Source organism: Dendropsophus ebraccatus, chromosome 7 (assembly GCF_027789765.1).
Source record: "Dendropsophus ebraccatus isolate aDenEbr1 chromosome 7, aDenEbr1.pat, whole genome shotgun sequence".
Classification (NCBI taxonomy): domain Eukaryota; kingdom Metazoa; phylum Chordata; class Amphibia; order Anura; family Hylidae; genus Dendropsophus; species Dendropsophus ebraccatus.
In genome coordinates, this window is record NC_091460.1 from 101,371,040 (window position 1) to 101,396,298 (window position 25,259).

The 25,259-nt window shown below is 44.5% G+C and overlaps 1 protein-coding gene across 2 annotated transcripts; it reads right to left on the bottom strand.

Annotated features, from left to right (window-relative positions):
* Nucleotides 1-184: 184 nt before the first annotated feature.
* Nucleotides 185-23,563, bottom strand: REST (RE1 silencing transcription factor). Of its 2 annotated transcripts, none has more exons than XM_069978010.1 (4): nucleotides 23,458-23,563; nucleotides 17,254-18,141; nucleotides 11,035-11,118; nucleotides 185-8,214 (listed from the first exon to the last, which is right to left on the bottom strand). In XM_069978010.1, exons 2-4 carry the CDS (start codon nucleotides 18,131-18,133, stop codon nucleotides 6,242-6,244), a joined length of 2,937 nt encoding a protein of 978 aa, XP_069834111.1. In that variant the 5' UTR covers nucleotides 18,134-18,141; nucleotides 23,458-23,563; the 3' UTR covers nucleotides 185-6,241. The 2 variants fall into 2 exon arrangements, with proteins under 2 accessions (XP_069834111.1, XP_069834110.1); XM_069978009.1 differs by lacking the exon at nucleotides 23,458-23,563 and adding an exon at nucleotides 23,213-23,267.
* Nucleotides 23,564-25,259: the final 1,696 nt, after the last annotated feature.

The following is a 25,259-nucleotide window of genomic DNA, read 5'->3' on the forward strand; positions in this document are numbered from 1 at the left end:
ACGGACATGACTACTGATGTATGAATAGGGCCTAATTGGTGTTATTTGTTCATATGGGTTGATGGAGAGAGATGGATGGATGGATGGATGAAGACCAGTAACAACTTTATTTTTTGGATTTTTAGAGGACAATGCAGTACAAATCGAAAAACCCTTACATAAAAATAACACAAACCAGCAATAGTTTCTTTTTAGAAATCTTTTTATTGACTATGTAAATGCACACAATCATTGTGCTACAAGAAACCAGAATGATTTCAATCTCTGCTAATGCCAATAGTGTTTACCCTAACAGGATTACATGGACAGTATTATAGACTGCACCAAAACTTCTGCTTAGCACAGATGGCTACAAAGTATAATTACCTTTGGTTTGTTAAGAAAACAAAAAAAAAAAAAGTATATATATTGCACTCAGTATAATTTACAAAAGCAAAAGGAGGGGGGGGGGCTGAAAAACATGCACAACTAAAGTCACTATACAATGAAACATCTGCATGCATAGAAATAAATATACTTACAAAAAGTAGCTGCATAATGGATTCATTTAGATTATACAACTTCGAGGCACAATGCAAAGAGTGGTGGCACCACAGTGACCAATATGTGGTCAAATATCAATAAGGACACTTGCAAAATGCCTGGAAAAAACAACCCCAGTCACCTCTATATAAAAGTAGGAAGACGTGGTTTGACAACTGATGCATGCTTTTCCCATATTCAAATTAAAAAAAAAAAAAAAAGACTGCATTCATTAGCCTATAGAACATAGTAACAAATGAAGAAAAAAGAACCATCACATATTAAGTATCACCAACTACAAAGTCCATCATCTGGTTATGTTAAAGGTACTCCAGTTTCATACAACTGTTTTTACATAAAGCCAACACCCGTCCATTACTAACAAAGTTATCAATAATTGTTCTGGCTTCAGCTTGGTATTGTTTGAGTTACCCGACAGGAGGTTGGTAATGAATGGATTACACAATGTGGTTTTGTCTCCTCACTTTGTCTCAAGACAACGCATCAGTCCTGTCTTCTCTGGAGGCAGGGCAGGATCTTGTCTGTGACGTTAAAGAGACTCTGTGAGCAGGTTTATGCTGTCCTGAGGGTAGCATAAACTAGTGATGGAAGCTGAACAGAATGACGTATCACTTATATTGATCTATGCAGCTGGTCAAGAGATATCCTTCTGAATAACAGACAATAAGTAGTCATCTCCATTATGTGCATTCGCTCAGTAGTCCTCCACATTCATAAGCACAAGCAAACACCTCCCATCCACTGCTGATTGGCAGTTGTGTATCTATAGTATATATATTGACATCTGTCAATCAGCAGCTGGAGGGAGTTGTGCAGCACAAAGCCCATTCTGCATATTAGATCAGCTTAACAGAATGACAGAAGTAATACAGTAATTTGTATATATATATATATATATATATATATACACACACAAATACATACATACATACATACACACACACACTTACTCGCACGCACACACGGACATTTATGGAGATACCAGAGGTGACTACAGCATTCTGCCTAGCTTTTGCTGTGTGAATAGTCTAAGGGTAGAAGGCCACTGAGTGGAAGCAATGCATTCTGGGTACTGAAGTCATAGGCCACTGCTCAACAGCACAATGATTATGTTATAAATAAATTGTTGGTGGTTTCAGAGCTGGAGAACACAGGTAAGCACTGCCATGAGTTTGTGCTGAAATTTACTTTTGCACCCTATGTCGAAATACCCCTTTAGTAATTTAAGTGAAATTGATACTTGAACAACTAGAATACACTAATTGAACAATAAATATTACTTTAAAGAATTTATTAAACCATTTCAATCAGCCATCTATAATTCATATTTTTCTTCCCTCATAAAAAAAAAACACTGTATACAAAAAAAGCCCACACAAGCAAGGTGGTTGTGTCTAAACTGTACATTTTTACTTTTAAAAGTCTGGACCAACAGAAAATGGGAAACAGCCACAATCCATGACAGAAATTACATCTCTACAAAAACAAAATCATCTCTGCTTTAAGGGAAGCTAAGGACAGGTTAGAAGAATCCAACCCACTGTTATATGCCTTAAAGTGTCCCGTCGCAATTTTTTTTTTTTAAGGAAATCCACAGGGGTTGTGATTGCAAGCAGTTTAGCAATATAATTTTTTTAACTTTTCTATGTTTAAATGAACATTATACATATCACCACACTGTGCTCCATGCTCCCTCCCTTGTATTTGATCTCTCTGTAAAAAAAAAAAAAAAAAAAAGACCAAAACACAGGAAGTCCCAGTCCATCATGCAGGTTGTATATCAATTATATTATTACCTCTGCAGCTTTCCAGGAGACAATGCTCTTTGTTATGTAACAATTCAGTCAGTATAATGTCACTGTGCAGTTACAGAGGTTTTAGTGCTATGTGACAGGAAGGAGAGCTGACCATACAATGCGAGCACCATCAGGATTCTCTGCTACTGAATGTAGACGCACTGCAGCTGTACACATGCGCAGTGATGAGAGAGTATATTGCAAAACTGCTTGTGATCACAACCCCTGTTGATTCTGTGACAGTGTCTCCTTAAGTTTCCTGTAAGTTATTAATGTATTAGGCAGTTTAGTGTGGAATTACAGACCTCAATGCACAAATCTGTCCATCCCTCTTGAATGAATGAATATTCAGATGGTACTGTACAATTAAGTCATCTCTGCTGTTCATCCTGGCAGATCGTCGGATACATAATTATAAAGAGGGAGGAAGTGGGTGAGTATACAGATCAGTGTACAAAAAGCTGTAGTACCGCTCCAAGTGCACTAAATTTAATAAGCAAATTAATAATGTTGAGAATTCCAGAAAGACGGCCTCCTGCCCTATGGGAACATAACAGTAGGGTTAGATTCTTCCCCTTTAACTCCATTGTACATAAAGTATACTGTACTCTTAAAAAGCACTCTGAGAAATGCAAGGGCCAGGCTAAAGAAGGCCATTTTCCTATACATATTAAAAAAAAAAATGTATACCTGAAGCAGAAGTGCCTGAAACAGTGTTGATCAAAAGTGCACAAACCTCTATTTTCTGGAGTAAATATGTAAAGGGAATCTAGGCTAATGAGTGCTGTGTTGCCTTGTCTATGTATTACATTAACCTTTAAATGTCTAGTATTTTTTTTTTTTTTTATTTCTTATTCCTTTAAACTTTTCTGACTTTGATAAGGCTTACAGTTTGGCCACACAATGATTGTCTGAGCAGAGGTTGATAAAAAGAAAAAAAAAAAAAAAAAAAAGGGGGGGGGAGGAATTAACAAAAATAAACAGCAAAAAAACAAACACACACATACACACACAAACACAGCTGGAATATGACTGCCTCCTTATGTAAATGCTAATATCCAGCCATTATGAGCTAATAATGAAAAAGCAGGATGGGTATATAGACAGTAAGGACTTTACAAAACATAAAATGACATTTTTCTACTCTGACGCAAGTTTTAAACATATACTCTCCAGTTCCTAAAAGTACCATGGCAGCATGACTAATCGGGGGTCAGCAGATGTAAAGAATTTTCCTGGAATATTGGCTGGAACAAATACACTGACAATTTGTTAGACTCACACACAATGCGGCTCACACACAATGTCTTGTTATTCTTAGATAACAGTAGAATCTGTCTAGCTGCAATGGTTTTGGCCTATATTATTACTTTTAACAGTATTGAACATGTGTGTATACGTTATCTGTGTGAGTGCTACACATGAATATTCCAAAGCAAGACACTACTTGTGTCTTGTATTAATAGAGCACATATTGGTCTACTACTGTAACACACACACACACACACACACACACACACACGTAGATCTCTCTGCCAATATTTACTTCTACAGTGCCCCCTGTGGGGAACCCAGAGAATGCACCCCTACATTTTAAAATATATACAGCAAGACAGAGTAAACGGAAAATTTGAAGGACTTTGGCCTCAGTAAGCTAAACACACAATGACTAGAAAACCTGTACAAACTGCATAGGTAAAATTCAACCGTAATGTGCAACATTATACTGTATACCCTTAAAGCATTAGAATGAACATTCCTAAATTAAACTAAGACAAATACATTAAATTCAGTCAGGATGAAAGATTTAACCTCAACAAAAATACTTGAATATGTCCACAACAAACCCCATATTCGATTTTTATTAAATCCAACAAATCCAAACTTGTCCACAGTTACAGACCCATTCACACGTGTCAGGGCCATGATCCAGGCCACAAATGCTGGCAGGCACTAGTACAGACCACAGTTTCAGCATGGATCAACATTCACCTATGAAAGGGTCAGTGCAATTGTGGATGGTGTACAGATACCCACCCATAGTGCTGTCTATAGCCACAGGTCCGCAGCCACTGACAGCAGTATGGCATAGGATACATACATAATGAATGTATAAAAGTGCAAAACAAAAAACAAAATAAACAATGCACTACAGCAATCTAAATCTCTAGTCTTATGCCAACCAGCCATAAAATGCCATGTTACAGAAGAAGTAAAGACACCTAGGAAATGCATGTCATCATTCTACTAGGTCATAACAGCTCTAGCCGGCTAAGAAAAAGCTTATTTACACACAAGTCACACAGATACCCGCTTATAGAGGCAGATCCTTACTTGCAAGCCTTTGCATTTGAACACATTACATGTAGACTAGCTTGGAATGCAAACAGATGTGAATATATATACACAATGCATCACACAACCTAATGGTAGCATAGAACACTACAGCTACTAAATGGTAACTTTGTCTGAAATGGTTTGCTATATTTATTCCATGTGTTAACAACTATAAAAAAAAAAAAAAAAAGTGACTGGGGTTGCATAGATCTCTGTGACAGCCATATTAATAATCCTTGACAGCTGTCCATTCACAGAATACAGGCTGTTAATGATGCTTGCATTCTGCAAATGGCAACAGATTTCCCTGCAAACCTAATTATCATGGTCATAATGAAATTTCCAAGACAGTAAACCTAAAAACACACCAGCACTGCAGGTGATCTTAGACATAACATACAGCAACCCTAAACATTATGGGGTAAATTTGTGTTTTGTTTTTTTTAACGTCTAGTCCATCTGTGGGCTTTTCCTAGATCAGGCATCTGATTTATTAAACAGACTGATAAAAAATAAAGAAAAGGCACCGCATCTTCACAAAAGTCTGACATGGTTTCTAAAGCTGACAGCAGACTTGCTATGCAAGTCCGCTCTGGACTGGAGTCTATTTGCACAGAATTTTTTCACCCAACTCAACTTGTGGCAATTAATAGATTTGTCTTCAGCTGCTTAGACAGCTTATGCTTCAGGTACATTTCAAAAAAGGTGTCATCTGTGGCTTTCTGCTTTGAAAAGTTGCAAAGTTTTGGAGTAAAAAACAGAAGTTGCATAAAAATTTGGGCCTCGGAATAGGGATCCATCAATGTGGTTGTCTCGCTCACAATACAATCTATGTATAGGCTTTTCAATTTACAAACCAGAATGAATAGGAGCACAAAGAGTGGGGATCATTTATTCAATGCTGCTCTGTGTGTGTTTCAATAGAAGCTTGTTCACACATAAGGGGCAGGCTGTTAATGAAATTAGGATCGGTTCTATCAGTTTGCCGTAAACTTTTAAATAGTAATCCAAAGGGGAAGTAATCCTGCACAACAGACCTGCATCAGCAAGCCAATGGAAGGGGGAGAAAATCATAATGAAAATTAGTTCTTCTTTCCTTAGAAGGCCTCTGTTTTATAGGATATAACGCATCATCACTGAATGCATCCTCTACCACCCCTGCAAACATCCATTATAACTTTCATTTTCCTGAGCAAAGCATTCTCCTGTCTTTGAAGGATAACTGGACAATTTAGGTTTGCAAATTTAGACAATGAATAATGTCATTCTATTGCTTAAAATATTATACATTTCAGCTGTATTTGAAGCAGAGGTGAACGATTTGCTCAGTTTGTGATAACAGGCCGTACTCAGAACAGGAGTGTAAAAAGGCTTATATGGAATACTGCCTAAAAGAAAACTAAAAATGGTAAAACAAAAGAAAAGATAAATTGGTAAAATGTGTTTCACCACAAGGAATACTATGACCTGCAAGCTATCCTGCAGAACGCTGTAACATTTTGGAAGAATCCAATCATTAAATATATGTTTATGCAATAGGTCTGTTTCTCTGAGTTTTTTTCCTATTATAATCGATTCTGTGCCGCTTTCTCAAGGTAATAAACATTGACCAAATGACGCTTCAGATGCTTCGTATATTCTTCTGCTTTCTTGAAAACGCGATCGCAAAAAATGCACACAAAGCTTTCACTAGAGACGCTGGTGGAGACAGAAGGCACTTCCAGAAGGGGCCGGGATTCTAGAGTCTCTTGAGGGGACTGTAAACCATTTAAACCAGAGTCATCGCTTCTCTCGGAAAGATTATCGCTGATATCGCTGCCTTCATGGCTATGGATTCCCTCATCCTCCTCAATGTCCACAGTTTCATGACGGGTAGACTCACAGGGAGTATGCACACTTTCTTTTAGGTCACAATCATTTATGTTTTGTGTACAGAGATGTTTTTCTGTGTCGCTCAGGTCTGTCTGCCCCAATCCTTCACTCTCCTCCAGACTACCGTTACTTGGCGCTGACTCATTGCCGTTCTCAGACTGCTCGACTGGAGAGTCACCGCAAGGCATGTCACTCACCTCATGGCTACGGTCTACTTCAGGGATGGATTCGGGTGTTTCTGCTGGAGATGTAGTGGCTAAGGGCTGTACATCAGGTGGGCTTTCAGACTCCAGAACTGGTTCAACAGGAATTGGGCTGGTTATAAAGTCAGGTTCAACTTCACCATCTTTACCTATGTCACAGTCCTTCTCCGAAACCAACTGTTCAGCCTCTGGGGTGTCCCCAGTAGATGAGCCGAGATCATTGGTGGCAGGGTCAGGTACAGGTACAACACTACCGGCACTTTCTTCTGTTTTACTTTCTGCTTCCAGTTCACCGCTACTGATTCCTGTTGTGAGCTCTGTGACCACCTCCTCCTCCTCAGGTGTAGGCTCTGGAGCAGATTCAGGTACGTCAGTGATTCCGTCTATAGGGCTCTTAGAATCCTTGTGATCAGTGATCCCGTCTATAGGGTTTTTGGAATCCTTGGGATCACTGATCACATCTATAGGGCTCTTAGAAACCTTGTGATCAGAGATCCCGTCTATAGGGCTAGTAGAATCCTTGACATCACTGATTCCATCTATAGGGCTCTTAGAATCCTTGTTATTACCGATCCCGTCTATAGGGCTCTTAGGATCCTTAAGATCACTGATCCCATCTATAGGTCTCTCAGTTGCCTCAGGATCCTTATTTGTTTTTGACTTACTGGATTTACTCTTTGAATGAACACTTTTGTGTGATGTAGTAGTCTTCTTATGTTTATTCTTTGAAGGTTTCTTGTGGTTTGTTTTTTTAATGGAAGCCTTCTGTTTCTCACACTTACCAGCTCTGTTTGCTTTTCTGGGAACATCATGGATACGCTTACTTTTCTGCGTCAACCTCCTTTTCTTTAAGTTTGTATTTTGTGCTTCATTCACCTTCATCAGCTTTTCAGACAGCACACTTGCCTTCCTTTTAGCGCATTTGCTTTTCTCAGGGTTCGCATCTTCGTCCGTCTTAGAGGCAGGTGCCTTGTGGCTACGTGTGGTGATCTGACCGACAGGAGGAGTGGGGGCTTGTTTAACCTTTGCAGATTTCTCCTTATCCGCTTTAGGTTTTGATTCATTTTTCTTTTCTGGAAGATCACTTTTAAAATCAGAGCTTTCTTTTTCCTCTTGTTTATTTGAACTGGCATCTGAACCTGGTGCGTCCCCTTTTTTTGTCCTCAGTTTGACTTTGGACACATCCATTGTGATGTCGGCGCAGCCGGAGTGTCTGGACTTGATGTGATACTGCAAGTTACATTTCTTTGAGGCAGCATAATCACAAACCGGGCACAAGAACTGCCTCGGATTAACATGTAACTCAACGTGTTTCTTGAAGTTGCTGCGGTCGGCAGTTTTGTAGTTACAGTGAGGGCATGTTAAAGGTTTTGGTCCGTTGTGGACTTGCCTGGCGTGGCGCGTCACTTCATGTTGATTGGATGCAACGTAACTGCACTGCTCACATTTAAAAGGCTTTTCACCTAGATGAACAAAATATATTATATTAAGTTTATGGTAGTATATACAGTGCTAAAAACTGACACAAACACATTCAATATTACACATTACAGCTTTAAAATGGGTAGTCCAGAGGAAAGAAAATTGTTGTTTTTTTTTTGTTTTTTTTTTAAATCATCTGGTTTTCGAAAGTTATATAGATTTGTAATCTACTATTTAAAATCTGAAATCTTCCAGTACTTAGCTGCTGTATGTCCTGCAGGAAGTGGTGGATTCTTTCCAGTCTGACACAGTGCACAGGTTTTCTCCCCCCCCCCCCCAATCTTTGTTTATTGAAATTTTTTGGGGAATTTTTACAGCAAAACATAAAGGGGTACAGAAAAAAGAAAGTGAGTGTACAAATGAACATATGGGGGGGGAGAGGGGGAAGAGAGAGGTACAAAGGGGGGAAATGGAAGGGGTATGGAATGGGAAAGAGTGGGATTGAGGCCTTGCGTCTCGCTACAATGAATATTTCAGCATAAAAGGAATATATACATCCATATAACAGGTAGTGCAACAATCCCCTCAGGGTTGAGTATGTTGTAAAAGAGTAATCCAAGAATCCCATATTTCTAGGTAAGGTATCATGTGATAGGTTTTGCCAATAGTTTGCTCCAGCATCCGAGTGTCCTCCACCCTTTCAATCCAATGTGATATTGGAGGGGGGTCAGTGGACCTCCAATACAGCGGAATAAGCATTTTAGCTACAGCTGCTAGATGAGTAATAAGGGAGCTTTTATTTGGGCAAAGGGATGGGGTGGGTGCCCATAATAAAACAAATTCGGGGGAGAGTGGTGAGTTAGAGTTGGGAAGTTTGGAGATCCATAGTGACACTTGTTCCCAAAAGGGGCATATGGCACTGCAGGACCACCAAATGTGGGATAATGATCCTCTTTCCCCACCACACCTCCAGCATGTGTCATTTGGTGTTAAGCCATGATCAAACAAAAAAGCTGGGGTTCTATACCACCTTGAAAAAAGCTTGTAGGAGGCCTCCTTTACTCGAACACATGTGGTAAAGCCGTAGGAGTAAGTTGTTATAAATTTCACTTGGTCTTCTGAGAAAACCACTTGGAGTTCTGTCTCCCAAGCTATAATGCAACGCAGTTTGCCTTCAACGTTCATAGACGTAAGTTGACGGTATAGTTTAGAGATGACTTGTTTAGGGGGGGGTTGGGAAGAGTGCTAATATTTCGAGCCAATTTTTTAGCCTAGGGGGTGTAGATGAACTAGTGTAGTTGTTGCAGGTATTAAGTATGTGTTGGAATCTAGGGTCACTGGATGGCAATAGGGCTGTAAGGTTTGGTGGCAATAAATGCTTGAACAGGTCCTTTAGCCTCAGTGCGCGTAAGTTATACCATAAAAGGAGAAATCTCCTTGGGCCTTGATCCTATCATTGCAGGGAGTAGATGTAGAGGGGTAATAGGGGAGGGTAAAGAGAAATCTGGATCTGCAGCAGAGGTTTTCTATAGGGATTTGCTACTGCTCTGGACAGTTCCTGACATGGACAGAGGTGATAGCAGAAAGCACTGTGTCAGACTAGAAAGTACACCACTTGATGTAGGAAATAAAGCAGCTGATAAGAACTGAAAGTCTGGAGATTTTTTGAAATAGAAGTAATTTACAAATCTGTATAACTGTCTGACACCAGTTGATTTAAAAACAATTTACATTTTTTTCTCCTGGGAGTATTCCTTTAGGATAATTGGTGACGATCAGGAGACACTGTTGACCAATTTGAAGGAAACCTGTCATCACTTTCATACTTTTTGAATGCAAGTCAATAGGACAGTCCCTGGTGGTTTCTCCCCATTCTGCCAGCCTTGACTTACAATCTTGACTTATACCCTGCTTGTGGGAGCAGGGAGAAGCCGCTGGAGACCGCTCATTGACTCAATTCAGGTAGCATGATGATAGGTTATTTAATCTAGTGTGTTATTTAATCTAGTGTGTCATTTTATTTACCAACATGATTTCAAGTATCTGAACATATGTGAGACAGCGCAATGCAGCAACAAGTTGTCTATCTGCTCTGGGAATACTGCACACTCAACATTCATAGATAGAATTACTTGAGCTACATAAAGCATCATGGGCCATAGCCTAAAGGTAAAAAAAGGTAAAACAAAATATAACAATATAGATCACGAAACAAACATGCAAATATGGAATAAAAATATCCATACCCAACTGCTCCAATGAAGGCATTGTTAAGAAAAAAAAAATATAGGTTTACTGTTAAAAGAGAAGGTCTGAAGACACAATATTTATCACACATTAATATATTTGCAAACATAAAAATGACATGGCATCTTCAGCGGTAATAAGCTACAATGTAAAGGAGTTATAGCAGAACAGCAGTGTTTGTGTATTATTTCCCACCATTGTACTTTTTCAGTTGTTAGTGCATCCAGTCTTAGACGCAAGCGGGGTATTTATTGTCATGGCCTTGTGAGGAGGCTTGTCTCGTTTTTCCTTTCGTCTGCTTCTCTTATTAATTTTGTATACTATTGTTTGGATGTACAACTCGTGTGCATATGCTTTTTCTGTCATTGAATTCGGAATTGTGGTTTTGCAACAGCTGGAGTTCTGCAGTTTGACACCTGTGACCTAGGATTAGTATTCCCCCCCCCCACCACCACCTTCATGAAACAATTTCCAATAAAGAATAATCTAAAAGAATCCCTGTACCACTGTCCTGTTTGGCCCTTCTTGCAAACTCTGAAACAGAAACCTGCACAATAGCTGTGCAAAATGATGAGAAAGAAAAATAATATACTAATACCATATGTGTAACCAACCTGAGTGAGTCCGCATGTGTCTGGTCAAATGAGTTTTCTGTGAACTTGAATAAGGACACATAACACACTGATAGGGCCGTTCACCTGAAAATAATAGGAAATAAAATTCAGTTTGTAATATAAAAATACTGATTTTTTTTATAATATACATATATGTCACAAGCAACATAAAAACATTAAGCTGGTGCTTTTATAGGCAAACAACAAACTATTCCCATTCTCATTAAAGGAGAAAACCCACAAACAAAAAACTTTATAAGCAGGCAGGGGGTGGGTGGGTGAACATAATAATTACCCATCCCTGTGCCCCCTGCAGGACTGCCTTATTGATCTCTGCTAGCCAGCGTACTCCTGCAGCAGCAATGTCATATACCCAGCTGATGGACTGCCTGCTCAGCCAGTCAGTGACTGGGACGGGACACTGTTGCAGTCACTGACTGGCTGAGCAGGTGATACATCAGCGGAACAATGGTGTTGCAACAGTGGGAGACATGGTCGTGACATACGAAGAGGGCGGTTGAAAGTGACCTCTGGTGGCTGTCAGAGCGCGACTACATGGGCACATGGACGGGTAAGTATACTTTTATTTATTATGTTTCTGCAGCCACCTGCCTGGGATTTTTTATTTTCATTGGACTTCTCCTTTAGGCTACAAACCCACTTGGCGGGTCTGCAGCGAGTCCCCTTGCTGCGTATTTGCAGCGAGACTCGCTGCAGATCCCGGCCCTATACTTTTAATGGCAGACAAACATGCAGCAGGGATGTACATCCCTGCTGCGAGTTTGTCTGCAGCCCACCCCATTAACCCCCCGGCACCGGAGCTGATACTTCACCTGATCCCGGCTCCGGCGGTTCCCGATGTCTTCAGCAAGCCGGAGCGCGGACCAGGTGAAGTATATACTCCAGCCAGCCGCCCGCAGCCCCTTTAACACCTCCCGCAGCCCAGGCCGCCCGATCGCCCCCCCACAGCACCGATAGCACGCCCCCCCCCCCCCCAATACCGATCGCTCGCACGCCCCCCCCAATCGCCCCCCTGCAGCCCCGGCCGCTCGATAGCCCCCCTGCAGCCCCTGATGGGCTGCAGGGGGGCGATCGAGTGGCCGGGGCTGCAGGGGGGCGTGCAAGCGATCGGTGCTGCGGGGGGGGGGGGGCGATTGGGGGGGGCGTGCGATCGGTGCTGCGGGGGGAGCGATCGGGCGGCCTGGGCTGCGGGCGGCTGGCTGGAGCATATACTTCACCTGGTCCCCGCTCCGGCTTGCTGAAGACATCGGGAACCGCTGGAGCCGGGATCAGGTGAAGTATCAGCTCCGGCGGCCGGGGGGTTAATGGGGTGGGCTGCAGACAAACTTGCAACAGGGAGGTACATCCCTGCTGCGTGTTTGTCTGCCATTAAAAGTATAGGGCCAGGATCTGCAGCGAGGGGACTCGCTGCAGACCCGCCAAGTGGGTTTGTAGCCTTAAGGGAATTTAGCCTTTTCTGCAAAATAAAGATTTATAGTAAAATGAAAAAGGTTATACAACCTTCTAATAAATGTCAGGTCTAGGATCTGTCTGGTTGTGTAATGATCAAACTACTGCACAGCAGAATTATCAGAGCTATCCAACTGTGTGACCCATTAAACAATACAGAAATCTTAGACCCAGGAGCGGCAGTAGCTTCATTTTTGCAGTGGAATAAAATCCGCTGCAAGAACGTAGAGCCATAGGCAATGACAGTTCATACTATTAGGTTGCTAACACACACGACCAATGCGCAGCAGATACGCAGCAGATTTGATGCTGTGTTCAGTTATTTACATCAAATCTGCTGCGTATCGCAGCAGAAAATTCACTGCGATACGGTGTGTGTGTTAGCACCCTTACAGCGAATTTCGCTGTGGAACTTGCAGCATGAAATCCGCTGCGAACCCAGTACATATGAACATACCCTGAGGGTGGGTTAACACAACATATCGGCAGCGGATTTCATACTGCAAGTTCACAGCGAAATACGCTGCAGATTTTTCACTGTCACTTTCAATTAGATTAAATGCTCGCAGCAGAATTGTCCTCCTGCTGCGAGTATGTAAAAGGCAGCCCCCTTATCACCCCGCGGCCTGAACATACATTACTGGTCCGTGCTCTGGCTTGCTTTGCAGGCTCCCGGCATCTGGACGTCCTGCTCAGCCTATCAGTGGCTGCGGATACATTATGTGTGAACCCAACCTTAAAGGGAACCAATCAGGAAGGGAACAGCAGTAGCTGTATACCCAAATTTTATCCCCTGGGCACGTGACGGGCAGCGGCGGGGAAGTAGTCATCTGGGTGGCTCCCCACCTGTATCCAGTCACCACGCTTGGGCTGGGCTGATTGGTTCCCTTTAAGCTTTTTTTTTTTTTTGCTTCAAAACTCCTCTCAAGGTGGAAAACTCCTTTAAAGGTTCATTCACATGGTTATGATGTGGTGCAGATCTATTACCGCTTAGCGGCAGAACCGGATGTATTTTTTTAAATGGTAAAAGAAAGGGAATTCCTACTTGCATGCAATTGTGCCACATCACAAGACCGTGGCTTGCATACCATGACTCTACGCTACACCATTAGGCCTTATTCCCACATTCTGTGCACAGTCCATACAGACATAGTGGGGATAAGCGAGACATGGCTGGATGAGAGTTATGACTGGGCCGTTAATATCCAGGGTTATAGTCTATTCAGAAATGACCGTAAAAATAAGAAAGGGGGAGGGGTCTGTCTATATGTTAAATCCTGCCTTAAGCCCATTCTGCGGGAGGATATATGTGATGATAATGTGGAGTCTCTTTGGGTAAAAATAAGGGGAGGGACGAAGAATAATAAAATTCTTATAGGAGTGAGTTATAAACCTCCAAGTATAGTGGAAGAATCAGAAAATCTTCTTATAAGACAAATAGATGTGGCAGCGAAGCAGGGGGAAGTCATTATTATGGGGGACTTTAACTACCCAAATATCAACTGGAAAGCAGAAACCTGCAGCTCCAGGAAGGGAAGCGTGTTTTTGGAAATAGTAAAAGATAATTACCTTTCCCAACTAGTAGAGGAACCAACAAGATGGGGAGCCCTTCTGGACCTGATCTTAACCAATAGGCCCGACAGAATATCAAAAATAGAGGTGGGGGGTCACCTAGGTAATAGTGACCATAACATAGTAAGTTTTCAATTATCCTTCAATAAAATTATTAGTAGAGGGGCTACAAAAACATTAAATTTCAGGAAGGCTAATTTCCAAAAACTAAGAGAGGACCTTGGGAACATAGACTGGGACAATGCCTTCAGAAATAAAAGTACACAAGAGAAATGGGACATATTTAAGAGCATCCTGGGTAAATCGTGTGAACGACACATACCATATGGGAATAAACGTAGTAGAAATAAGAGAAATCCAATGTGGTTAACTACAGCTGTAAGGGGTGCAATAAATGATAAGAAACAAGCATTCAGACTACTAAAACAAGAAGGTAGTGGGGAAGCATTGAGCAACTATAGACAGAAGAATAGAATGTGTAAAACGCAAATAAAAAGCAAAAATAGAAACAGAAAGAAGGATAGCCACAGAAAGTAAAACAAATCCCAAAATGTTCTTCACCTATATAAATAACAAAAGACTTAAAACCGAAAATGTTGGTCCCCTCAAAAAATAATCTGGGTGTAATGGTGGAGGGGGAAGAGGAAAAGGCCAATCTACTAAATACATTCTTCTCTACTGTATTCACAGAGGAGAATCCCATAACAGACGACATGACTAGGGATAATGTTAATCCTCCCATAAATCTCACCTGCCTAACACAACAAGAAGTGGGGAAACGCATAGCCAATGTGGTACCAATATTCAAGAAGGGGTCAAGGAGTGATCCTGGAAACTACAGGTCCGTAAGTCTAACATCTATAGTAGGTAAAGTATTTGAGGGGATTGTAAGAGATGCTATACTGGAGTATCTTAATGAAAATAATCTTATGACGCAGCACCAGCATGGATTTATGAGGGATCGGTCCTGTCAGACTAATCTGATCGGCTTCTATGAAGAGCTAAGTTATAGACTGGACCTGGGGGAGGCTGTGGATGTTGTGTATCTGGACTTTTCAAAGGCATTTGATACTGTGCCGCATGAAAGGTTGGTCTACAAAATGAGGATGCTGGGACTCGGGGAAAACGTATGCAAATGGGTAAGTAACTGGTTGTGTGATAGAAAACAGAGGGTGGTCATTGATGGAAAATATTCAGATTGGGTTTTAGTTACTAGTGGGGTACCACAGGGGTCAGTGTTGGGTCCACTTCTTTTTAATATTTTTATTAATGATCTTGTGGAGGGGCTACAGAGTAGAATCTCCATTTTTGCAGATGATACTAAACTGGGTAAAGTAATCAGTACAGAGGAGGATAATATCATATTACAGAGGGATTTGGAGAAGCTAGAGGCTTGGGCGGAGAAATGGCAAATGAAGTTTAATGTGGATAAATGTAAGGTTATGCACTTGGGCCATAGAAATAATAAGTACAGTTATGTGCTAAATAATAAAACACTGGGTAAAACTACTTCCGAAAAGGACCTGGGGGTATTGGTGGACAGTAAACTCAACTTTAGTGATCAGTGCCAGGCAGTAGCTGCCAAGGCTAATAAAATAATGGGATGCATCAAAAGAGGTATAGATGTTAAAGATGAGAACATAGTTTTGCCTCTTTATAAATCACTAGTCAGACCACATATGGAATACTGTGTACAGTTTTGGGCACCGGTATATAAGAAGGACATAGGTGAACTGGAGCGGGTGCAGAGGAGGGCAACAAAGGTCATTAAGGGAATGGGTGGGTTACAGTACCAGGACAGGTTATCACGCTTGGGGTTATTTACGCTAGAAAAAAGACGTCTTAAAGGCGATCTGATCACAATGTACAAATATATGAATGGACAGTACAGAGATCTTTGTAGTGGTCTTTTTAGGGTGGTATTACACGGGCCGAGCAGGGCCCGATAATACCTGTAAACGAGCAGCGATCTGCTAGATCGTTGCTCGTTTACTGGACCTATTACACGGCCCGATAATCGTTTGACAAGAGCTGCAAGGACATCGTTACCGATGTCCTTGCAGCCCTTGCTAAACTTGCATACATTACCCATCCACGTTCCAGGGCTGCTCCTGCGTCAGCTTCTCCCGGGGGTCCCGCGCGCTCTCTAGCGTCACAGCAGCCTGTCAGCTGGTAGGCCGCTCAGCCAATCACAGGCCGGGACCGCCGCGGCCTGTGATTGGCTGAGCGGCCTATCAGCTGACAGGCCTCTGTGACGCTAGAGCGCGCGCGGGACGCAGGGAGAAGCGGACGGCAGGAGCAGCCCTGGAACGTGGATGGGTAATGTATATCGTTAGTCGCCGGCCACACACCGCTATTACACGCAGCGGTGCGCGGTCGGCGCCCGACGAAAATAGGTTCTAAGCTATATCAACGATCAGCCGATGATCGTTGTCATCGGCTGATCGTTGCATTTATTACACGGAGCGATAATCGGCCGAATCGGGCCAATTCGGCCGATTATCGTTCCGTGTAATACCACCCTTACTCCTAGGTCTGTAACAATGACAAGGGGGCATCCTCTACGTCTAGAGGAAAGATTTCATCATCAGCATCGACGCGGGTTCTTTACTGTACGAGCGGTAAGACTGTGGAACTCTCTGCCACATGAGGTTGTCATGGCCGATTCATTAAATAAGTTCAAGGGAGGCCTTGATACTTTTCTTGAACAATATAATATTACAAGTTATGGGCATTAGATTTCTGGTGATACGTCGATCCGGGGATTGTTCTGGTTGCCATTGCAGTCAGGGGGGGGGGGGGGGGGGAGTTTCTCCCTGTGGTGGGGCGGTTGTCTTCTGCCCCATAGGGGTTTTTCACCTTCCTGGATCAACACAGTAGGATTCTCCTAGGTTGAACCTGACGGACTCTTGTCTTTCAACCTTATTTACTATGTTACTATGACATTGCAACAGAATGGATTATCGGAACTTCTGGCACCACGTATCATAATGATAATGGGAGCTCTGAAAGCGTTTGAATCTTTGCACTGCCATCATATACACTGATACACAATGTCGGGAGTTCAGATAATCAGTCTTACACTGTCAGTATATACAGATTGTGCACAGAACAGGAATAGGGCCTTAGACTTTATTCACACATCACATTAAAAAGGTTAACATTTATAAACATTACCTGTATGTGTTCTTATATGTTGAATATAGTTATTTTTTCGATCAGAGAAATAAGAGCACTGCGAGCACGTATAAACAATCCTTGGGAAATGATTTCGGAGATGTTTCTTCCAGTGGTACTCGCTAACCGTTGTATAGGTACATATGGTGCACTTGTAAACCCGCTCATTGTCAGAAACTTTGTTGTGGTGCTTTAAATGGGCCAAATAGTGATCGAAGCGGTTGGTGTTATAGCCACAGCGGTCACATCTGATGGGTCCCTTAGAAAAGTCCACTTCCTCGGGTGAACTAGGACCTGACTCTTGGGCATTTTTGTTAGAGTCATGATCAATAAACCTCTTGGCACTATGGTCCTTAATGTGATGGACAAACTCTTCTTCAGATTCAGCTTTATACTGACACGGTCGGCACCTGAAAGGCTTGCTCTTTACACATTTTGTTTTGTCTTCAGTTCTGGAAGGAGGGGTCTCACTTTTTTTTTCCGATTCCTCTTCTGACCTAGTTTCTGGTGTGCTGGTTTGTTGGTCGCACAATTTCTCCTCTGGGACCTCAGAGGGTTCCACTTCCATAGTATCAAAGATGGCGGGCTCGCTCACCATGTTTGACTCTTCTAATTCCATTCTTTCCCCATCGCTGTCAGAAAAGCTGTTTTCATATACAGTGGTCAATTCAGCCATTTGCCTGTCCTCATCTAAGGAATAGTCGCAGCAGCTGTTAGGAACCTCTCCAGTCAGGGCAACATTTGCCAACATGATGAGCCGAGGAGCTGCCATCTCCGCTTTAGAAAGGTCATGCAAGCCGTACATATCGCCCATGCCAAAGTTGCCACTGTTACAAAATAAGTTGCTGCCACCAGGCTGGCTAACCATTTGTGTAGCCATGGTGAATGCTAAAGTGTGGGGGAAAAAAGAAAGATTTGTTAGATAAATAAAACAAAAATAGTGCATGTATTAAAGAGGAACTTAAAAAAAAAAATTAAAATCAACTGGTGTCAGCAAGTTATATAGATTTGTAATTTGCTTTAATTAAAAAATCTCCAGTCTTCCAGTACTTATCAGCTGCTGTATGTCCCACAGAGAGTGCTGTATTCTTTCCAATCTGACAGTGCTCTCTGATGCCACCTCTGTCCATGTTGGGAACTGTTCAGAGCAGTAGAGGTTTTCTATAGGGACAGTTCCCGACATGGACAGAGGTGGCAGCAGAGAGCACTGTGTCAGACTGAAAAGAATACATGACATCCTGCCGGACATAAGCAGCTGATAAGTACTGGAAGACAGGAGATTTTTAAATAGAAGTAATTTATTAACCTATTAACTTTTTGACACCAGTTGATTTGAAAGAAATTTTTTTTACTGAAGTAACCTTTTAAGCTTTCTAAATTCATTGATGCCACCCAGCGTGTGCAGTGTCTCTCTACTCCAAACCTGGAAGGGAATTGTTGGATCTGCGCTTTAAAGGGGTTGTCTAGCCAGAACCCCTTTTAGGGGAGGAGGTAAATGAAAAAAATTAGACACTTCGCTCCCATCTGCATTACACTGCTCCAACCCGTTTTTAGACGTGACGCATCAGGCTGGCTCAGCCATTCAGTGGTGGGACACTGCTAAAGTTGCTGAAAGGCTGAGAGGACCTAGTAGGGCCGTCTCAAAACCCAGAAGTGGCCGCACATTGGGGGCCAAAGCAACAAAGTACGGCCTTCAACACATGGGCCAGGGAAATACGTGCCCCCTCCCAGGCATTCCGGAAAAAAAAGGGTCCTGGCCAGACTGCCCCTTTACAGCCTACACAACGTTCTATGTGGGTCACTGTAGAAATATACTTATACCAATTCTTGCTACAATCAAAAAAAAAAAAAAAAAACATTCTTGCCAAAGTAAATCTCTCTTTTAAAAGGAGATAAATAGAGATGAGCGAACCTCGAGTCCATCCGAACCCGATCGTTCGGCATTTGATTAGCGGTGGCTGCTGAAGTTGGATAAAGCCCTAAGGCTATGTGGAAAACATGGATATAGTCATTGGCTGTATACATGTTTTCCAGACATCCTTAGAGCTTTATCCAAGTACAGCAGCCACCGCTAATCAAATGCCGAACGTTTAAATTTGGATGGACTTGAACACGAACCCGGTTCGCTCGTCTCTAGAGATAAACTTCCAGAACGGTCTGGAGCCATGATCAAGTGTCCTCCATGATTGATGGGTAATTTAGAGTTCATTTATCAACAATACCAGGGGAGTTGGGAAGGAGCTATACCAGCCTTCCATTCAATCTCATGGGGTAGTGATTGTCTGTAACCATTAACATATCAAAGCAAACACATTACTTGAATGAAAGAACAATGACTGCATGGGGAGGTCAAGAACAACCATAGTTTAAGAGGTAATGACAACGTCTGCTCTTTACGTCTAAGCATTCCCTATTGACGTCAGTGAGATAGAAAGACAAAGGTAAAAGCAAGTGACAACCAACCATGAGTTTACATATAACCATATGCAAAACTCACATGGCTCAAAAAGTTTTATCGCCTTCAGTTTGTTTTCTATGTATTACGTCAGGCTACCGTATAGACCCGTGCACCCTCCCTAGTATGCACCTATGCCGCCAATATTATTAGAGGTGACCAAGAAAATTCCCTTCATCCTCAACGTCCCCCAGCAGGTTACAGTCTTCTAATCTGTTGTTACTTTGCCTTTATGGGTGTCATGCAACCATGTGTGAGAGATGACTAATCATGTGTTACCATAAATTATTAAGGTGATGTTTATGATTAATGGATATTTGAACTGAAAACAGTTATTGTTCTTGTTTGTAGCCTAAATAGGCCAATTACTGACTAAACCCGCTAATTATTGCCTTGTGCTAAAAGCCTAAGATTCAGGGGAACAAAAAATCAGTCTGCCCCACATTTCCCTGCAATGAAGGAGAGCCGAGCGGCAGTAACCCAGGAGGACCGCTATGAGATATATTATCTGCTTTCCTGTGTACACCATCTCCATGGCTGAGTGATAAGGGTGCACAACGCCATCACCCCCACCCACGCTAATATCAATGACCCATCCTAGTGACAGATCATCAATAAACTTTGCCAAGAAAATAGGCTGACTGCTGTGCTGGACAGAGGCGTCAGAGTCTGGACACAGGAAATCACAATATTGTGTCAAACAAAAAAGCAGCCTGTTATATGTGACATAAATGGTGCAGCAGCTACGTGACTGAGGAGTGTGAACGGGTCCAGCACCACAGCCACCGCATGACACATGAGGGATGGCTGAAGGCAATGGCTGGCCTGGAGCTGCCATAAACATAAACCTATGAGCAAGAGGCTTCATTCTGTTCAAAGGATTTAGTTAAACATTGCACAAAGCACATAAGTATTTGTCCAAAACCAAGGCAGCCATTTAACTAGAAACTACATGCTCCAGCATGCAAGAGCAGTCACTTGGATTGCCACCTGGATGGCTATGAAGCCACCTGGTTGAATCTCTATGAAGATCTCCTAGCTCCCTATGAGGCCACCAGCATGGATCTCTATGAGGCCACCAGCATGGATCTCTATGAGGCCATGCAGTTGGATCTCTATGAGGCCATGCAGTTGGATCTCTATGAGGCCATGCAGTTGGATCTCTATGAGGCCATGCAGTTGGATCTCTATGAGGCCATGCAGTTGGATCTCTATGAGGCCATGCAGTTGGATCTCTATGAGGCCATGCAGTTGGATCTCTATGAGGCCATGCAGTTGGATCTCTATGAGGCCATGCAGTTGGATCTCTATGAGGCCATCTGTGCTTGCTGTTATTTTTCACATGTTCTTTTGAATAAATCACCTCACAATTTTGGCATACTTTTGGAGTGCTGTGGACTTTACTACATTTATGATGCCACCTGGATGGATCTCTATGGCTTTCTTGTTGGATCTCTATAAGGCAATCTAGTTGGATCTCTATGAGGCCATCTGGTTAGATCTCTATGGCTTCCTTGCTGGATCTCTATGAGGCCACGTAGTTGGATGTCTATAAAGCCACCTGGATGGATCTCTATGGCTTTTAAGTGGATCTCTGAGGCCACCAGGATGGATCTCTATGGCTTCCTTGCTGGATCTCTATAAAGCTACCTAGTTAGATCTCTATGAAGCCACGTGGATGGATCTCTATGGCTTCCTTGCTGGATCTCTATGGCTCCCTTGCTGGATCTCTGAGGCCACCAGGATGGATCTCTATGGCTTCCTTTCTGGATCTCTATGAGGCCACGTAGTTGGATGTCTATAAAGCCACCTGGATGGACCTCTATGGCTTCCTTGCTAAATCTCTATGAGATCTCTATGGCTTCCTTGCTGGATCTCTATGAGATCTCTATGGCTTCCTTGCTGGATCTCTATGAGGTCTCTATGGCTTCCTTGCTGGACCTCTATGAGATCTCTATGGCTTCCTTGCTGGATCTCTATGAGATATTTATGGCTTCCTTGCTAAATCTCTATGAAATCTCTATGGCTTCCTTGCTGGATCTCTATGGCTTCCTTGCTGGATCTCTATGGCTTCCTTGCTGGATCTCTATGGCTTCCTTGCTGGATCTCTATGGCTTCCTTGCTGGATCTCTATGGCTTCCTTGCTGGATCTCTATGGCTTCCTTGCTGGATCTCTATGGCTTCCTTGCTGGATCTCTATGGCTTCCTTGCTGGATCTCTATGGCTTCCTTGCTGGATCTCTATGGCTTCCTTGCTGGATCTCTATGGCTTCCTTGCTGGATCTCTATGGCTTCCTTGCTGGATCTCTATGGCTTCCTTGCTGGATCTCTATGGCTTCCTTGCTGGATCTCTATGGCTTCCTTGCTGGATCTCTATGGCTTCCTTGCTGGATCTCTATGGCTTCCTTGCTGGATCTCTATGGCTTCCTTGCTGGATCTCTATGGCTTCCTTGCTGGATCTCTATGGCTTCCTTGCTGGATCTCTATGGCTTCCTTGCTGGATCTCTATGAGATATGTATGGCTCCCTTGCTGGATCTCTATGGCTTCCTTGCTGGATCTCTATGAGATCGCTATGGCTTCCTTGCTGGATCTCTATGGCTTCCTTGCTGGACCTCTATGAGATATTTATGGCTTCCTTGCTGGATCTCTATGGCTTCCTTGCTGGACCTCTATGAGGTCTCTATGGCTTCCTTGCTGGACCTCTATGAGATCTCTATGGCTTCCTTGCTGGACCTCTATGAGAGCTCTATGGCTTCCTTGCTGGACCTCTATGAGATCTCTATGGCTTCCTTGCTGGACCTCTATGAGATCTCTATGGCTTCCTTGCTGGACCTCTATGAGATCTCTATGGCTTCCTTGCTGGACCTCTATGAGATCTCTATGGCTTCCTTGCTGGACCTCTATGAGATATTTATGGCTTCCTTGCTAAATCTCTATGAAATCTCTATGGCTTCCTTGCTGGATCTCTATGGCTTCCTTGCTGGATCTCTATGAGATATTTATGGCTTCCTTGCTAAATCTCTATGGCTTCCTTGCTGGATCTCTATGGCTTCCTTGCTGGACCTCTATGAGATCTCTATGGCTTCCTTGCTGGACCTCTATAAGATCTCTATGGAGACTTGTGCAGCCATCTCGTCGTTTCCGCTTCAGTCTGCACTAAGTAAACTTTCCCAGCCCTCCGTGTTCCCCACAATGGCGGCTCCAGCAGGCCCGGCTATGCCCGTCCTCACAGACACTTTGTGGGGCAGCCAGTGAGGGGGCGGCACGAGGGGCACAGTCCTAACTTTCCTGCCCTACGGGGGGGAGGAGGGTGCGAGCGGCGACATCCCCGGGCACCGGCGGAGAGCAGCCCCGGGCGGGAGCCCCGCACACTATGTTACCGGCCCCTCAGCAAGGTAGAGCAGCAGGCACCCTGCCCCCACCAGGTCACACCCAATGTCAGCTCTCTGCTATGGGATGACTATAGAGGAGCGGGGCCGAGATCAGCCCTGGACAGCGCCTTACCCAGCGAGCTCGGCGCGGCCGCACACATGCAGCAGGGCCAGCAGCGGACAGCGACCGCGCCACCAGCCCCAGCCGGGAGCCTCAGCACTGGCTGCTGCTCGTGCCCCGAGCGCGGGGGGCAAACAGGAGGCTCACACTAACTTGGCCTAAGACTCCGGAGCCGCGCACACCAACTAAAGTTTCCTGTAGTCTCCAAACATCGCCCGCACCTCCCCGCCCCCCTCCTCCCGGCACCGGGCACTCACCTCACACCCAGGACAGCGTCCTGCACACAACGGACGGGGCCTACTGCTCGACGCTTCTAGTACGAGACTCTCCGCACTCACATTCCTACACACGCCGCACTTACACTCCCCCTCCCTTCTGTGCAACGACGGCAGGGGGCGCGCACGTCTCCAGCTCTTCTCTGCGTGCGCGTCCCCAGTGCTGTCTACACCTGGGGCGGCCGAGTACTGGCTGCAGAGCGAGCTGAGGAGGCAGTGGGGGTGTGTGCGGCCCGTGTACCTCACAGAGGCGGCCAGCAGGGGGCATCCAGCAGTAGGCTACCTCACAGGGGGAATCCAGCAGTAGGCTACCTCACAGGGGACATCCAGCAGTAGGCTACCTCACAGGGGGCATCCAGCAGAAGGCTACCTCACAGAAGGCATCCAGCAGTAGGCTACCTCACAGGGGGAATCCAGCAGTAGGCTACCTCACAGGGGACATCCAGCAGTAGGCTACCTCACAGGGGGCATCCAGCAGAAGGCTACCTCACAGGGGGCATCTAGCAGAAGGCTACCTCACAGGGGGCATCCAGCAGGAGGCTACCTCACAGGGGGCATCCAGCAGGAGGCTACCTCACAGGGGGCATCCAGCAGGAGGCTACCTCACAGTGGTAATCCAGCAGTAGGCTACCTCACAGGGGTAATCCAGCAGTAGGCTACCTCACAGGGGTAATCCAGCAGTAGGCTACCTCACAGGGGGAATCCAGCAGTAGGCTACCTCACAGGGGACATCCAGCAGTAGGCTACCTCACAGGGGGCATCCAGCAGAAGGCTACCTCACAGGGGGCATCTAGCAGAAGGCTACCTCACAGGGGGCATCCAGCAGGAGGCTACCTCACAGGGGGCATCCAGCAGGAGGCTACCTCACAGGGGGCATCCAGCAGGAGGCTACCTCACAGTGGTAATCCAGCAGTAGGCTACCTCACAGGGGTAATCCAGCAGTAGGCTACCTCACAGGGGTAATCCAGCAGTAGGCTACCTCACAGGGGTAATCCAGCAGTAAGCTACCTCACAGGGGGCATCCAGCAGTAGGCTACCTCACAGGGGTAATCCAGCAGTAGGCTACCTCACAGGGGTAATCCAGCAGTAGGCTACCTCACAGGGGTAATCCAGCAGTAGGCTACCTCACAGGGGGCATCCAGCAGTAGGCTACCTCACAGGGGGCATTCAGCAGTAGGCTACCTCACAGGGGGCATCCAGCAGAAGGCTACCTCACAGGGGGCATCCAGAAGAAGGCTACCTCACAGGGGGCATCCAGCAGTAGCCTACCTCACAGGGGGCATCCAGCAGGAGGCTACCTCACAGGGGGCATCCAGAAGAAGGCTACCTCACAGGGGGCATCCAGCAGCAGACTACCTCACAGGGGGCATCCAGCAGCAGGCTACCTCACAGGGGGCATCCAGCAGTAGGCTACCTCACAGGGGGCATCCAGCAGTAGGCTACCTCACAGGTGGCATCCAGCAGTAGGCTACCTCACAGGGGGCATATAGCAGTAGGCTACCTCACAGGGGGCATCCAGCAGTAGGCTACCTCACAGGGGGCATCCAGCAGTAGGCTACCTCACAGGGGGCATCCAGCAATAGGCTACCTCACAGGGGACATCCAGCAGTAGGCTACCTCACAGCCCCCCCCCCCCCCCACACACACACACACTCTCACTGTTCATTAGAGCAGAGAGAAGTGCTCACTATCTGTTTTCTCTTTTCGCTCTGTCCACACAGTAGATGAAATTCTATAGAAGTTTATGGGACAGCCCCTTCACACTGTTGCTGTGTATCTGAGAA